General features: G+C 48.0%; 2 protein-coding genes across 4 annotated transcripts; one reads left to right on the top strand and one right to left on the bottom strand.

The window, feature by feature from the left end:
- Positions 1–7,929: 7,929 nt before the first annotated feature.
- Positions 7,930–12,012, top strand: LOC120650832. Of its 3 annotated transcripts, none has more exons than XM_039928117.1 (4): positions 7,930–8,070; positions 10,428–11,435; positions 11,527–11,646; positions 11,730–12,012. In XM_039928117.1, the coding sequence occupies exons 1-4, from the start codon at positions 8,020–8,022 to the stop codon at positions 11,832–11,834; spliced, it is 1,284 nt and encodes a 427-aa protein (XP_039784051.1). In that variant the 5' UTR covers positions 7,930–8,019; the 3' UTR covers positions 11,835–12,012. The 3 variants fall into 3 exon arrangements, with proteins under 3 accessions (XP_039784051.1, XP_039784054.1, XP_039784052.1); XM_039928120.1 differs by lacking the exon at positions 7,930–8,070 and adding an exon at positions 9,310–9,590; XM_039928118.1 differs by lacking the exon at positions 7,930–8,070 and adding an exon at positions 9,633–10,325.
- A 285-nt stretch (positions 12,013–12,297) lies between these two features.
- LOC120650833 (60S ribosomal protein L23) lies at positions 12,298–15,401 on the bottom strand. The gene is made up of 4 exons (XM_039928121.1): positions 15,254–15,401; positions 14,852–15,136; positions 12,650–12,691; positions 12,298–12,564 (listed from the first exon to the last, which is right to left on the bottom strand). Exons 1-4 carry the CDS (start codon positions 15,264–15,266, stop codon positions 12,482–12,484), a joined length of 423 nt encoding a protein of 140 aa, XP_039784055.1. The 5' UTR covers positions 15,267–15,401; the 3' UTR covers positions 12,298–12,481.
- Positions 15,402–15,617: the final 216 nt, after the last annotated feature.

Genomic DNA, 15,617 nt, shown 5'->3' with positions numbered 1-15,617 from the left:
CCGGCCGCGTCGGCGGCGGATCCGGCAGTGGGAGGGGAGGGAAGCCGGCGGCACTCGGGGAGAGGGAGAGCCCCGCGCCGCCAGGTCCGGATCCCGCCGAGCCCGCCATGCCGCCGCCGCCGAGCCCGGATCCCGTCGTCGTAGGGTCATGCGCGCTCGCCGCCGCCGGATCCCGCCACCGCAGCCGGAGGGGGGGCGCTGAAAGCATCTAGGCCCCTAATTCAAGTTTTGGTAATTAATGACAACGGTTCGTGGATTAACGATTCCATTTGAGATAATGAGTATAGGTTGATCCACGGATGAAAGAGATTTAGTTGTGAACATGTGGAGTTTTGGAGATGATGTGCAAAGCTCGGGCTCAAGGCAAAGGTATCAAATAGGGCTTTTGCATTTTACTGGTCACACGGTGTTTAGCGGATGAAAAGTGACCGGATTTGATTGGATAGTTAGCCGTACTATCAAGAGGGGTCATGTACTCGTGCTTGACGGATCCTTAGTGCCATTTTGCTCAAAATGTCTAGTTGCATGCATGAGGGCTAACGGCGTTTTGAAAAGATTTGAAAAAGACTAAATTTGAGAGCTGACTGAGTAACTGCGGATAGTCCGCACACGACTGGCGGACAGTCCGCGCCCATTCCAGAGAGCTTGTAGAGGCTCTGGTGGGCTGGCAGACAGTCCGGCCCAGGTAGGCGGACGGTCCGCCACTATATTTTCAAAAAAGTACCAGAGAGGGTGTCTCTCTGGTGGGATTCAAAGTTGAACTGCGGACAGTCCGCCCATGGGGCGCGGACAGTCCGCCGGCTAATCTCAGATTTGTACCAGAGAGGTTGTTTATCTGGTTTGGGCTGAAAAGTGAACTGCGGACAGTCCGCCCTTGGGGCGCGGACGGTCCGCAGGCTAATTCGAATTTGTACCAGAGAGCTTGTTTGTCTCTGGTGAGTCAGATCTCTTAACTGCGGACGGTCCACCCCTGGGGTGCGGACGGTCCGCCGGGGTTTAACGGCTAGTTCTGACACGCATTAAATGCACTCTGACTCACTGGTTTATAACGGCGGATGGTCCGGTTTTTGAACCGCGGACGGTCCGCGACTTCGCATAAAAGAGTGTAACGGCTAGTTTTTGAAGGGATGTCTATATATACCCAATGCCCGGCCATTGGGTGTCTCTCTTGGCCATTTGGACTGCATTCTTGACACCATAGAGCTAAGGCATCCCTCTCTCATACACACTTGCTTAGAGATTGCATTCTTGAGGGTGTGAGGGCTTCCTAGTGCATTGCATCAAGAGTTTGAGATTTGTGGCACTAGGGAAAACTTCAAGCAAGCGTCATCGACTTGTTACTCTTGGGAGTTGCCGCTCCCTAGACGGCTGGGAGAAGAGGATTTCGTGGAGCTCCTCCAAGGAGATTGTTGAGGAACCCCGATTTCGGTTGTGAGAGGTCTTGTGCTCACCTCACCGGAGTGGTGAAGAGCAATTCTAGTGGAATCGAGGTGTGGAGTGGTTCCTTGATTCAAGCCGGCTCAAGATCAAGAGGTTCTTGATAAAGGAGCGGTTGATTCTTGGAATCTACCTCAACGTGGATTAGGGGTGACCGGCAAGTCATCGACACCACGGGATAAATTCTTGTGTCAAGCTTGGTTACTTCTCTTGTTCACTTTAATTCTTGTTTTTACTTTGAGCAATTTACTTTACTAGAGCTTGATTTGTATCTTGTCATCCTAGGTTGCAAACCCATCTAGAGATAGCAATAGCATGACATAGGGTTTTTTTGTTACTAATTAAATTTCTCTAGTGTTGTTGACTTTAGATTTTAAACCCCCTATTCACCCCCCTCTAGTCGGTGTTCTTGATCCTACAGCCGCCCCACGCCGTGGCGAGCGCGGCCTAGGGGGCTGAGCCCGCGCGCGCCGCCGCCATGGCGAGCGCGGCCCCTCCTCGCGATTTCTGGTGTGGGAGCTTTGGCCGTGGCCGTGGCCGCCGCCCCTCCTCGCGAGCGCCGGAGGGGGCGCGCCCACGCCGTGGCCATGGCCGCCGCAGCCCGCGAGCAGGGCCCCCGGCGTGGGCGCCCTGGGAGGAAGGCACGAGAGAGAGGGAGGGAGGGAGGGGGGAGAGGAAGGCTGCGGGGGTGAGGGAGAGATTGGAGTGAGTTAGGGTTTGATGTTGTTTTTATATATTGGAGGTATCAGTGGGCTCGTGTGGGCTGGACTTCTAGGCTTGGTTTTTTGAGGCGGACGAGTTATACGCGTCCGCCTCCGTTATTGATTAACCGTCTCAGTAAATAAAACAACCGTCTCAGTTAATTCATTTTGCGAGACGGTTTTAACAAACCGTCTTGGTTAATAAAAAATTGTGCCCGCCTCCGAGTCAATTTTGTAGTGCCTCGCAAAATAGAATTTTGTAGTAGTGCGAGTGTCATGGTCATAACACTCCTCTCACATTTCATGATATTTCTCTCCTCTCTCTTCATACTATTAGTACATGTTAGTAAATTTAATGTTCATGACACTCTTACAACACTTCACTGAGATTGGTCTAAGTTATTTCAGACATCATTCTTTTTTTTTCACTTGCAACCGGTTCGATCTTTTTGTCTAAAGCGTCGTGTAAAAGTGAACGTAGGCAGTACTTATTTCGCACAAATTTGTACGAGATGCATATTTTACCAACGTGTACATGTACTCCTAATAAAATTATTTTTCGTAATTTTTAAATGCCCGAGTGCACAAAAATAAAAGTATTAAAGAGTTTCGCACAAACCTCGAAGTAGAGAGATACGACAAAGATATAGAGGGGAGTATTGTAGCATTTGCCACCATTAATGCTACACTTAAAAGGAAAAAAAGGATTTATACTGATGGTAGTTCAAACACATTGTGAAAAGGAAATAACTAGAGATTACGACGTAGGAGTATATAAGATTTGTTTTCTAGCCCCTATGAATTTCGCCCTCTTTCTATTTTCCATGCAGAACGGTGCTTCAGTGTCATTTTGATGGCTCCCAAACCTGCACACTACACACGTATCTCAAAATTCTTAGATACGCCAGCGATCGCCGGAATGGCAGAATCGACCTGTCGTCACTAGTCTGCTTAGGGATTAGGATTGGGAGTTGCTGGATGAATCATGATCGAGCAATCCATAGATGAGGCCAATTTCAATGGGAGAGTCATAAAAATGTCATGACATTAAATTTGTTAACATGTACCAATAGTATGAGGAGAGAGAAGAGAGGAGTGTCATGAAATGTGAGAGGAGTGTCATGGTGATAACCCTCCTCTAGCACAGTTCTTAAGATTTCAGTCTAGATAACTGTGTCGATGAGACTCCCACTGAAACTGGCCTAAAGAGCGTGGGGACGGCGGCGGTGACAGGTTGCCCAGCAAAGAGGCCGAGCGGTAGGACGCCACTGGGTGTAACATTGTCGATGACTCCCAAACCTACTACACAGCTGGGTGCCCTAAGTAGGCGGCTAGGCCACACCCGCACATTCATCTAGTATCTCTGAGGCCAATTTTAGTGGGAGTGTCATAAGAGTGTCATGGATATTAAATTTGCTAACATATACCAATAGTATGTGGAGAGAGAAGAGATGAGTGTCATAAAATGTGAGAGGAGTGTCATCACCATAATACTTCACTGGCACAGTTCTTAAAATTCTAGTCTAGGTAACTGTGTTGATGACACTCCCATTGAGACTGGCCTGATAGATCTTTGTTGCACGTGACATGGCTCTCACACATTTCATCTCAAAATTGACAGGAATGGGCTGGCTTTAGCTACTTGAGTGCATTATACGTGCAAGTTACCTGCAGACCGGAGTGTAGCGAAAAGGGTTGTCGACGCTTTGAACATGTCCTGGGCCCCGGCGATTTGACCTAGTGATGCATCGGGCACTACTAGAAAAACAGAAGTAGGCACCGGTTGAAAGAAGGCATAAGTACTGATTTTTGAATCGGTGTCTCGAAACCGCGACCAATGGCTTCCCTCTTCGTCACCGGGTAAATCAACCGGTGCCTAAAATATTCTTTGGCACCGATTGAAAATAACAATCGGTACCAAAGGCGGTCACCCCGTTCCATCGCATCCTCTCCCGTTCCCTCGTATCCTCTTCCGTTCTCTTCCCACCTTCCACCAATCATTCAAGAATCAACCACAAAATATTGGATCGACATATACAAAATTCATATATAGATTTATCATTCAAAGAATCGATCACATGATAGATACAATAAACAACCATCTCTATTTCAGAAAAGTAAGAAAAAAAGAAAAAAATCACCAACGGCTGGGTGGAGCCACTCGCCGCCGCGGAGACGACCCTCGCCAGCTGGGAGTTGCTCGCCTGCAGGGCCACCGCCGAGCTTGAGGTCTGCCATGGAGGGAGGAGGGCGAGCACCCGACCGTGAAGCTCGAGGCCGCCGCGTGCCATGGACTCCGCCGCGGAGCTTGAGGCCGCCCATGCGAGCTCCGCTGGCTGGCGTTGGAGGCCCCTCACCGCGCGCGCCCACCGCCGCCGCCGTAGGCCCTGCACAGATCCGGCGGCCGCCGTTGTGGCCCCGCGCGGAGGAGGCCGGCCGGAGATCCGCCGCCGCGGCGGAGCTCGAGCCGGGCCGCCACGCCCTGCGAGGGAGAAGTCGGGCCGCCTGTCGCTCGAGCAGGGGAGGACCTCAGGCCGGAGAGCCGAGGCGGCGGCGCACGCCCGCACGCGCGGAGCTCGCCCGCCCGCACGCGGTGGCGCGGCGCACGGGGAGAGCTGAGGCGGCGGCGCGGCACTCGCCCGGGTGAGGGAGAGATGGAGGGAGGGAGGGAGGAAGGAGGAATAAGGAGGTGCGGCCGTGAGGAAGAAGAGAGCGGAGAGAGAGAAAGAGGAGCCAGGTGGAGAGACGAGAGAGAGGACGCGGCCAGCACTTACAAATATCCAGACGCGAGAGGCATTGGTACCGGTTGGTTTCTTCCACCAGTATTAATGTCTGCTCCATAAGCACCGGGTCGTGCCACCACCCGGTGCTATTGATGTATGGCCAATTTGGTACCGGCTGATGGATTTAACCGATGCCTTTGTCAGTGCATTGGCACCGGTTTGTGCCGTGGCGCACCTTGTCAGCGCTCGGCGCAAACCAAAAGTATCGGTTATTGTTGTAGCCGGTACTGATGTCTCACAATAGTACCGGTTCAAGCAAAAGTGGTTCCTTTGGCCTGGATCTTTGACATGTTTTCTAGTAGTGGGGAGACATATTCCTGCCCGGAGTTAGTTAGCTAGCTAGGCATGCCACTCCGAGCTAGTTGATGCGATCCGGGGTGCATTACATATACATACTCCGTACGATTTACAATGGCGAGGATCGGAAGAGACGAGGCCGGAAGGCACGCATTGGTTCCGTTTGGTGCGCGTACTTCTCCGTTGTCGGAGTAACATTTTTCCTTTTCCTTTTTATGTGTTTTTGAAAACAAAAGGTTACTTGCATGTGCTGCGCTAATTAATATCATGCTGTGCATGCATGCCGTGAATCACTTTACTGTTCATAAAGTTTATTTTTAGATTTTCAGAAATAATCTTCGAGACAGATCGAATTGCTTCTAAGAAAGCAAGATAAATCCGGTCGATCCAAATCCTTGCCGTTTTCGTACGTGCCCGCACGAAACGCTCCGATCCGGTCTAGCAATGAAATCTCCCGGAGTCGATCTCCAATCCAATCCAAGGCGATGGAGACGAGGAATCGCATCGGATGTCTGCATCTCTCGTCGGGCTGAAGATCTCTGTCCGTCTCCGCCGCCTCCGGTCGACCTCGCCGCCTCCACCGGCCGGCCAGTGGAGTGGGAGCGAACGCGTAAAGCGCGCGTACGTACCCCGCCGCCGTACGAGCTTTTTGCCCATCCAGCCTTTAACTGCACTGCACTGCACCGCACCCCACCCCCGACGCGACGGCGGTGGAGGCCGACCCCGCCCGACCGGGTTCCATTCGCGCGGGGGCATGTCGCGCGCTGGTTGGCCGCCCGTGTCAGCCAGCCCGGCCCCCAGAGACCGCTCGACGTCGACGGGCGCCGGATCGGAGATCACCTGGCCAACTGGCCTGGGGGTTCGTGCCGGGCATCATCGATCGCGTACGAATCGGGAGTCACGTACAGGCGCCGAGGTGTCGAACAGTGCGGGCGTCGGGTCGTAGGCGCCGATCCGACCGCCCACAGCCCCCGAGGGCGCGGACCGCGGAGGGATCGACGCCTCCGCCCTCCGCTCGTCCGCGGTCGGCTCCAAATATCTTCGAGCAAGAGACGGTGAGATTCGGCGACGCGTCGACGGCGGACCGAGAGATGCGCATGAATAACGCTAATGCTTCTATCTTTTCCTATCGGACGATGAATAATGCGAATGCTGCTATCTTCTCATCAGCTGGACTATTCCCCGTCTGGGAGCAGCGGCCGAGATTTCATTTCGTAAATACTTCTAGCTGTCTACACACAATTCAAAGCGCGCTGTTGGATCTGTGACGGCTATAAAAAGCTTGGGTGATGAGCGAGTTTGATCAAGCGCAAAGTGTGCATGCCTAATAATTTTCTAAAGAATATAGTTGAACGGTTAAAATTGAACTTAATGTTCGAATATAAAGATTTGAATAATTAAGTTAGAACTTAATTTTCTAACTTTGAAACATTATGCTAACAAAATATATTCAACTAGAGAGGTCGACGGCTCGTCAGCGCTGATCCGACCGTTTAGCTGCCGAGGCCGCAGAGAGATCGACGGCCTCTGCTATTGGCTCCAGATATCTTGAGCGAGATGGGGGCGTCTCTGCTCCAAATATCTTGAGAAAAGGGACCGGGTGAGCAGGGGCGGAGCCAAGAATTTATTTTTTTATTATTAGGGGGGCCAATCATATTAATTTATATAAAAATTTAATAAAATTTTAAATTTATAATGCAAAATTGGGAACCATATGGGGGCCAGCCCCCCCTAGCTACGCCCCTGCGGGTGAGATTCGGCGACGCGTGTGCGCGTCGATGGCGAGGACTTTACATGCAGATGTATAAAGGACCGAGAGATGTGCATGAATCATGCTAATGCTACTATCTTTTCATCAGAAGGAAATGAGATACCTCCATTACGACTATTCCCCATCTAGGAGCGGCGACTGGGATTTTGTGTACGTACCCTTAGCTAGGTAGTAGCCATGTTCCCTCGGTCTCAAAGTAAGTGTTCGTATATAAAATTTCAGGCACATTACTTGTAGTAAGAAATGACCTCGTTACTTATAATAATATTTCATGATGAAATTGTGTTGTTTATTTGATTCTCTATATCCTCAATGCTTAATTTTTTACCTCATATACTCAGCACCCCATAGCACAAATCTAAAACATTGAAATTTAAGTCCCCTTTTTAAACTATATAATGTTATTCAGATAATCAGGTATGCTTTTCTGCAAAATAAAATTTGAATTTGGCTTAATGAAGTGGACATATGGTTAAACTTAATTATTAATTTTATTTCTCTTGTAGCCGAGTAAATATATATATACTTGGGATCAAATGAGAACTTACCAATTACTAGAAAATAACAAATGAAAATATCTCATATTCAGTGTAATGCATTAATAAAGTAAAACATATACAACGGAATGATCCAAATATAACATTTATAACTCACTTATGAAATAAACCTATTAAATCATTAGCACGCCCCATTGTCAAAACAATACGTATACACATGTTCAGACTAGAATACAACTTGAAAATTGCTAGTGAGTATTAAAAAATTCGTATTAATTGACTCGACTAGATTATCTAGTTGACGTAAATTTTAGCCATGTTGGAGATGCAACCTAGGAGCAATGGTATCAAATGGTACCTCCACCGTACCTAAGGCATCTACCTAAACTCTATATATAGTTGGTTGTGCTCTCATATAGTAGACACATGTCTCAAAAACGACCTTGTTCCTCAATTCCTACACCTTCTACCTTTTCTCTAGCTTACTTACATCATCGTTAGGAAGATTTAGTAATCGCTCTTCATAGGTGAAGATGATGTTTGTGATGAACCGCATCATGACGTTGTCAAATGAGATATGCAGTGTAATTTGCTCCAACATCTTCTTTAGATTTGTCCATCTTTCCTAGTTCTAATGTCAGCATGTGTTATCAATTGAATTTTTTTATTGAAATTTTGATGCATTTTTACTCATAAATTAGTGCATCTTTTGTAACTTATTAAGGTGAATATCATGTTCTTATCCAAATGTTTAATGCTTTTGTTTAAACTAATTAACAAGAACTATATATGAAGTTCTCATCTCACTTAGTTCAGGAGCAAGAATAAGGTCTTTCTTTAGGAGTTCTTTCTTCAGGCATCTCTATCATATGTGATATTATCGATGTTGCGCCTTGTTCTAGAAGATCGCATGCAAATTTTGCAATTGTATGCATGCACCTTCTTTGTAGTTCTATACTATCTTTACAACCATCAACATTCATGTCATGTGCATACTAATTGAATGATTAGGTTATTTGTCGAAACTTTGAGACCTATTAGAGAATCATCATGTTACACTATTACATGAAGAAATCATGAGATAGAGTCACTTACGATTTGTTGCATAATCGTGTACTCATCGTGTATACGCTTTACTACTTTTTGTGACGTCTGGCATCTAGTTCTTCAGAAGCATCTGCCAAAATTGATGGCTTGGCTTGATATGTCACCAACCGAAGGGTTGCTGATGCTCACGCTAAAGCGAGAATGTCTTTCCACTTTTCTTCTCTAGCTAGGTCTTTGTACACAACATTTCCACTGATATTTTCTGGATTACTATACCATACATATATAACAAGGAATTTATCTGAAAATATGGAAAAATATACTTTGCAAAATTATACATGAATATAAAGAGTTTTATGTTACTTAATAGAAAGTTATATATATATATATATTTGAAAGTTATCATTGGTTGGTAACTAAATATCACTGGCCACGAGAACTTTCAGTTTGGTGCTAATCATTGCCCTGAGCTGCTAGTTCGAGCCATGGTGATGCACAGCTTAATTAAGCATCCTTTTCCATTGTCAATGAACATGAGTAATAAAAAAATTGCCACTTTCTACCTACAAAGGGTAAAAGAAAATAAAACGATGTCTCGGTCAAAACCGAGCTAGGAGTAAGGAAAACTAATCTTGGGTAGGCAAAGAGGTGGTTAAGTAGTTGCTCGAGCTATATTACAACACATAGCATGCACAAAAATAGTTAATTTGCCGTCGATGTTTTTGCTGAAAGATCAGGTAAATTAAGATTTTGACAATAATATGACATATCTGTAAACCCTTCTCCTAAATAAGCAAGTAGTACTGTTTGCTTGTTGAATCCAAAGTTCTTGCCGTCTCTTATGGGCTATAAATAGCCTGTAAACTTTCTGTTTGTTCGTCTTCTCAGCATTATAAATAGAAGCTGTTGCCATTTGCATGATCTACGAGTTTTCATATCCTTTCTAGTCTTCAATCCTCTCTCTTCAACAACAGCGAAAGGGAGAAGAGAAATTATTCGCCCTAGCGGTTCTGGAGTCGGAGATCCCACCATGCTTGACGACGACCATCCCTTCGCCGTAAATCTCCTGGACTAACATTAGGCTCCATTCAATGTGTTTCCTGCCATTGTTTGAGAGTTTCAGAGCCTCTGGGAAAGGGTGTTTTCAGGCCTTCTTCAAAGCTTTTCCGGTCGATGCATGGTTTGATGCATGCATGCCCCTCCACCCCCCTTGTCGCGCCCATGCTTGTTCTTGATCAGGAATCCATTGGATCGGCAATGGCCATGCAGGCTTTGATCTTGCAAGACCAATGGGCATGTGGTGCAATAATTGTTTGGTGCCTATCCAAGAAAAGCAAAAAAGACGCAAGATCAGGAAGAAATCTCTTTCAGCTTTTGGACCCCCCCCCCCCTGCGGTACCAAGAGAATAGATGCCCCGACTTGATTGTTTTAGCTTGTTGGTCTGGATGAACTTTATATCCATTTCGCCGGGAATTTTGATTATTGGGACATTTCTTTTGCTTAAATTCCCTAATCCTAATAGTAACATTCTCCAGCATACGTACCCTCATATTGTTCTTGCCATCCCCAGAGAGATGGCAAATAGAACATTACTGTTGCCCATACAACTGTGCGGCATTTGATTCCCTGGAAAGAAAAGACTATAAAAGAATCACAGAAATATTTTCACAACGTAACACAGAGTCGTTAGCAGTTTGCGATTTCAATCTCTAATCGTTCAAATCTTGTGTGTGTTCTTGAAAAAATTCTCAATTTAGCATTTACATGACGATTAGTATTTGTACACAACAGGTTTGCAATACACAGTTGTTCTATTTGATGATAAAAAAAAGGAAGCTTGGCCTGAAATGGATGTTGCTGACAAGTTCTTGGTTGACCTCTGAATTCTCGCAGGATGACATCTCGAGCCCCATTGCGGCGCACATCCTGGACTTCTGCGACGATGGCAGCGGCGGGGACCTCTTCGCGGCGGCCTCGGACATGTTCACGGCGTCCTCCGAGGACGCCTCGTCGTCGTCCGTAACGACGCCTCCCGCGCCCTGCAGCCACGGCGACAACGTGTCGTCGGGCGCCACGGCCGCCGCCGCCTCGGCCTTCTCCCCCATGCCGTCCCTGGACTCCACCCTATCGGCGCTCCTCGAGGAGGACGATCCGCCAGTTCCGGACACCGAACTCCTCCTGCCCATCGATTACCAGTTCGCGGCAGCGGTGGCCGGGGACGAGCCGCCCCAGCCGGAGCAGCAGTTCGGCCAGGTTCCGGTGGCGCTCCCATCAATGGCCTCCGCGGCGGAACAACCGGCGGCTCTGCAGACGCAGATGAGCAGCACGGCGTCGGAGCTCATGCACCTCACCTCCTCCGGATACGGCGACGAGTGCTTTGCGGCGGCGATGGCCGGCGGAGGGTATGTGGGCCTGGAAGAGGCCCTGTGCCAGCAGCAGCAGCCGCCGCCGCCGCCGCAGCCCGGCGCGCTGCTTCCCGCCGGCGTCATGGAATCCGCGGCGCAGGGGTGCTTCTTCGGCAAGGACGCGGCGGCGCAGGGCGGCTTCTTCGGGGCCGCCGGCTGCACCGGCATGGTGATGTCCATGATGGGGATGGAGGAGATCGGCGAGTACCAGCGGATGATGGAGAGCGCGAGCGCCGCGCTGGCCGCCACGCACAGCCCCGACGCGGACTCCGCCGCCGCCGCCGCCGCGGCGGCGCAGATGGCGTTCGGCGGCAACGCCGGGGAAATGCAGATGGGCGGCGGCATGAGCCCGGGGCGGCTGCCGGCGGCGACGGAGGCGTCGAGCCTGGAGGACGCGAGCTTCAAGACCGCGAAAATCAGCGTGGAGGAGAGACGGGAGAAGATCCACAGGTACATCAAGAAGCGGAACGAGCGCAACTTCAGCAAGAAGATCAAGGTGACGCCAAGCGCCGTGCCATGGATATTCACCTCGGACAATGCATGTTACTGACGGCATTGTGTTCTTGCTCGCGCCGCAACAATGGCAGTACGCCTGCAGGAAGACCCTGGCGGACAGCAGGCCTCGCGTGCGCGGCAGGTTCGCCAAGAACGACGACTACGGCGAGCCGTCAAGGGCGCTGCAGAACCACGACGAGTATGATCAGATTGTAAGTGATCACGAAACCAAATCAGGAACGCGATGAAATTCTGAACGACAGGCATTGAACACGATCGGACTGCTTGTTTTCAGGCAGGGTTGAAGGAGGAAGACATGCTCGACACCGACGCCCTGCAGGCGCACCTCAGCGGGATGAATTCCTACAAGTACAACCACACGGTCGAGTCCTGGATGTAGTGCAAGCGAGACATGGCTAACGTTTCCCGTTTCTGTTTCCAAATTTTGTGCAGATTTCAACAGTATTTTTGTCATTTGGTCCCATGGAATAATTTATACTGTATAGGTTATGAAGTGCAGTGCGCAGCTTGAGTTTGCAATATAGATCTACCAAGTAGTCTTGTTTCTGTATTGTCAATCTTATTTCACCCTGTTGCGAATAGCCCATAGTTGCATCATGCAGAAGAACCAGGGCAATTCGAAGCTTTGAAGAAAAATAATGCATGTACCTTTAAATAGAACGAAAGTTTATGGGATCACATATGGTTTTCATGTCCAGATCCATCAATCTGTAAGTTTCCATTGTAAGAAATCATCACCAGAAACATTACTGAACAAACGGAGAAAGCTCGAGTCATGAAAGCACAAATGGAGTCCCGAGCCCAAGGCAGACAGGAAAACAAGTCAGCACCAGCCAGCCCAATGCAAAATGACTAGGTTCACAATTCTCCGTTGATTATGCTTTCCACTTGAGTTCAATTATCATATAACATTTTCAGAAACATAACTCGCAAGTACATTACCATAGATGTTCGGGTACAAAAACTGCATCAGATAAGACCTAAATAAGGAGCACACAAAACTCTAAATTTCCCCAAATCCTGATTTCAGACAATGGCATTTGCTGCGCTAGCAATCCTAGGCCAAAGGTCAGCACACTCCTTGCCAATGGGTCCAGTAATAGCAGATCCTGCAAAAGGAAAAACCATGTGTTGAGCAATTGTGTACCGGGAAACCAAGATTAAGAGATTGCATCGAATAGCACGCCACACTACCTTTCATCTCGCCTTTTGGGTTCACAATAACCCCAGCATTATCTGCAAAAGAAATTTAAAGGTGCTCAGTTCTGGAGTCAAATACCACAATATGGAATTAACAGCAACATGATTTGTAAATAATGACCTGAAACTTCTGGGAGACGTTGCAGGAATCTAATTCATGCATGAATCGGTAAAGATCAAACAAGAAGCTATTCAAAATATCCTACATAATAGTGATATTTGGCATTTTGTATCAAACAAATAATCTAGCCCTACACTGAAGGTCGAAGGAGACATCAGACAATGAATAAGGAATATCTGTCTCATGGCCAGTCCCAAAGTTTCATGGCAGCAACACCGCTACCCAAGGCGATGGAATATGAGACCACTCCCAGGTGGAGAAATTCTTACAAAGAAGAAAGTCTCAACACCAAGAAGCTTCATTTATGACGTTTGCTTAGGAATATGCAAACATGGAAAGTTTGCTCCATATAAAGCTAAAGAACCTCGCAGCCCTTCCGTCACTGAGTGTTCAAACCATACAACTAAAAGCCAAAAGGAAAAAAAAAACAAAACAAGTTATGAAATGCTTGCTTCTAACCTGTAGATCAAGCAAATTGCATTCACAAGGGAAAACATTCAAACATACACAATTAAGCAAACTGCAGAAGAGCACTAAACTAATTAAAATGTCCTAAATGCACATATAACAATGATTTCTCAGAAATGACATTTTGCAACAAACTAACAATGTAGATACCCAATGTAGACATCATACAAATATAAGGAATATCTGTCTCATGGCCAGTCCCAAAGTTTCATGGCAGCAATGCCGCTACCCAAGGCGATGGAATATGAGACCACTTCCAGGTGGAGCAATTCTTACGAAGAAGAAAGCCTCGACACCAAGAAGCTTCTTTTATGACGTTTGCTTAGGAATATGCAAACATGGAAAGTTTGCTCCATAAAAAGCTGAAGAACCTCGCAGTCCTTCCGTCATTGAGCGTTGTTCAATCCATACTACTAAAAGCAAAAGAACAAAAGAAGCAATGAAATGCTTGCTTCTAACCTAGATCAAGCAAATCACATTCACAAAGGAAAACAATCAACCATACAAAATTAAGCAAACTGCAGATTAGCAAATAAGCTAATCAAAATGTCCTAATGCACAAATAACAATGATATCTCAGGAATGACATTTTGCAACAAACTAATAATGTAGATAGCCACTGAGAGACATCATATAGTGGTATATAAGAACTATATGTCTCATGGCCAGTCCCAAAGTTTCATGGCGGCAACGCCGCTACCCAAGGCAATGGAATATGAGACCACTCCCAGGTGGAGAAATTCTTACGAAGAAGAAAGCCTCAACACCAAGAAGCTTCATTTATGACGTTTGCTTAGGAATATGCAAACATAGAAAGTTTGCTCCATAAAAAGCTGAAGAACCTAGCAGTCCTTCCGTCATCAAGTGCTGTTCAATCCATATACTAAAAGCCAACAGGAAAAGGGAACAAAAGGAGCAACGATGTGGTTGATACAAGCCAAGATCAGAGCAAGCAAACCACATTCACAAGAAAAAAATGTTTAGACATATACAGAATCAGACAGGCAGTGGATTAACAAGGTAACCAAAATCTCCTAAATGCACAAATAACAGCAGTACTCAGGAACGAAATTCTGCAACAAATTAACAATGCAGATACCTACTGAAAGAGACACGATATAGTGGTATATAAGAAATATATGTCTCATGGCAGTCCCAAAGTTTCAAGGCAGCAACGCCGCTACCTAGGGCAATGGAATATGAGACCACTTCCAGGTGGAGAAATTCTTACAAAGAAGAAAGCCTCAACACCAAGAAGCTTCTTTTATGACGTTTGCTTAGGAATATGCAAACACAGCAAATTTGCTCCATGTAAAGCTGAAGAACCTCGCAGTCCTTCCGTCACAAAATGTCATTACATACTACTAAAAGCCCACAGAGAAAAGAATGGAAAAAATATTGAGGTGCTTGTTCCATGCAGAGGGCAGCTAAATCGATGAGGTGCCTACTACAGAAAGGTCAGTCAGCGAAATACACTACAAGCAACAGAACGCCAGAGACGCACACTACAAATTAGAAACAAAGCATCTAAACAGACCCCGCTACGGATCCGGTTGGGCACATCGAGATCGAGCGGTATAGTGGGACCAGGAGGCATCATTGGTTACCTTCGAAGTACATGTAGACTCCGTCCTTGCGGCGCCACGGCTTGCGCTGGCGGACGATGACGGCGGGCATGACCTTCTTCCTGAGGTCGGGCTTCCCCTTCTTGACGGTGGCCATGACCATGTCGCCGACGCAGGCGGACGGCAGGCGGTTGAGCCTGCCCTTGATGCCCTTGACGGAGATGATGTAGAGGTTCTTGGCGCCCGTGTTGTCGGCGCAGTTCACCGTCGCCGCCACGGGCAGACCCAGCGACATGCGGAACTTGTTCCCCGCGGAACCTCCCCTCCCTGCCCGCGTTCCATTCCGACACAGAAGGCAGCTGAGTTAGCAAAGACGAGAGAGGAGCGACGGAGTAAGGGACCGGATCGGCGGGAGGGCGGATGGAGGTGGGCGGAGCTGCGTACCGCGCTTCGACATGGCGGCGGCGGCGCGAGGAGAAGGGGTCGGCTAGGGTTTGCCCTGGCTCGTGCCTTATAGGGGGGAAGAGAGCGAAGCGAGGTGGTAGTTGGGCCTGGGCTCGGGAAGCGGGCCGCACGAGAGGCCCTATTGTGTGAAAACCTTTTGGGCTCTGAGTCCGATTTGAGCGACCCACCTGATTTGGGTACATTTATTCAGATCACACTTCGCAGCTGGCATCGTTGGCTGGCACCGCCCGCGGGCCCGCCCGGCACGGCACGGAACAGGCAGGTGATTGAATAGGTCACACACTCAGACGACACAGCTCCGCAGGTCAAATTCCCCTGGCCAACTGCGTGCTTAAGAGGAAGC

The sequence above is a fragment of the Panicum virgatum genome, chromosome 9K (assembly GCF_016808335.1).
Source record: "Panicum virgatum strain AP13 chromosome 9K, P.virgatum_v5, whole genome shotgun sequence".
In the NCBI taxonomy this organism is placed as follows: Eukaryota; Viridiplantae; Streptophyta; class Magnoliopsida; order Poales; family Poaceae; genus Panicum; species Panicum virgatum.
Note: the sequence above shows the minus strand (reverse complement) of the source record. Positions and strands in the feature narration are given on the sequence as shown.

What these genes read in the sequence shown, in the direction of transcription:
- LOC120650832 (XM_039928117.1), top strand. Translation starts at nt 8,020, where the DNA reads ATGATGTTTGTGATGAACCGCATCATGACGTTGTCAAATGAGATATGC. An exon ending in ACTTCAGCAAGAAGATCAAG is followed by an intron (nt 11,436 to 11,526) that starts GTGACGCCAAGC and finishes CAACAATGGCAG; the next exon opens with TACGCCTGCAGGAAGACCCT. An exon ending in ACGACGAGTATGATCAGATT is followed by an intron (nt 11,647 to 11,729) that starts GTAAGTGATCAC and finishes GCTTGTTTTCAG; the next exon opens with GCAGGGTTGAAGGAGGAAGA.
- LOC120650833 (XM_039928121.1), bottom strand. An exon ending in AGTCTACATGTACTTCGAAG is followed by an intron (nt 12,692 to 14,851) that starts GTAACCAATGAT and finishes TTTCTTTTGCAG; the next exon opens with ATAATGCTGGGGTTATTGTG. An exon ending in CCCAAAAGGCGAGATGAAAG is followed by an intron (nt 12,565 to 12,649) that starts GTAGTGTGGCGT and finishes TTCCTTTTGCAG; the next exon opens with GATCTGCTATTACTGGACCC.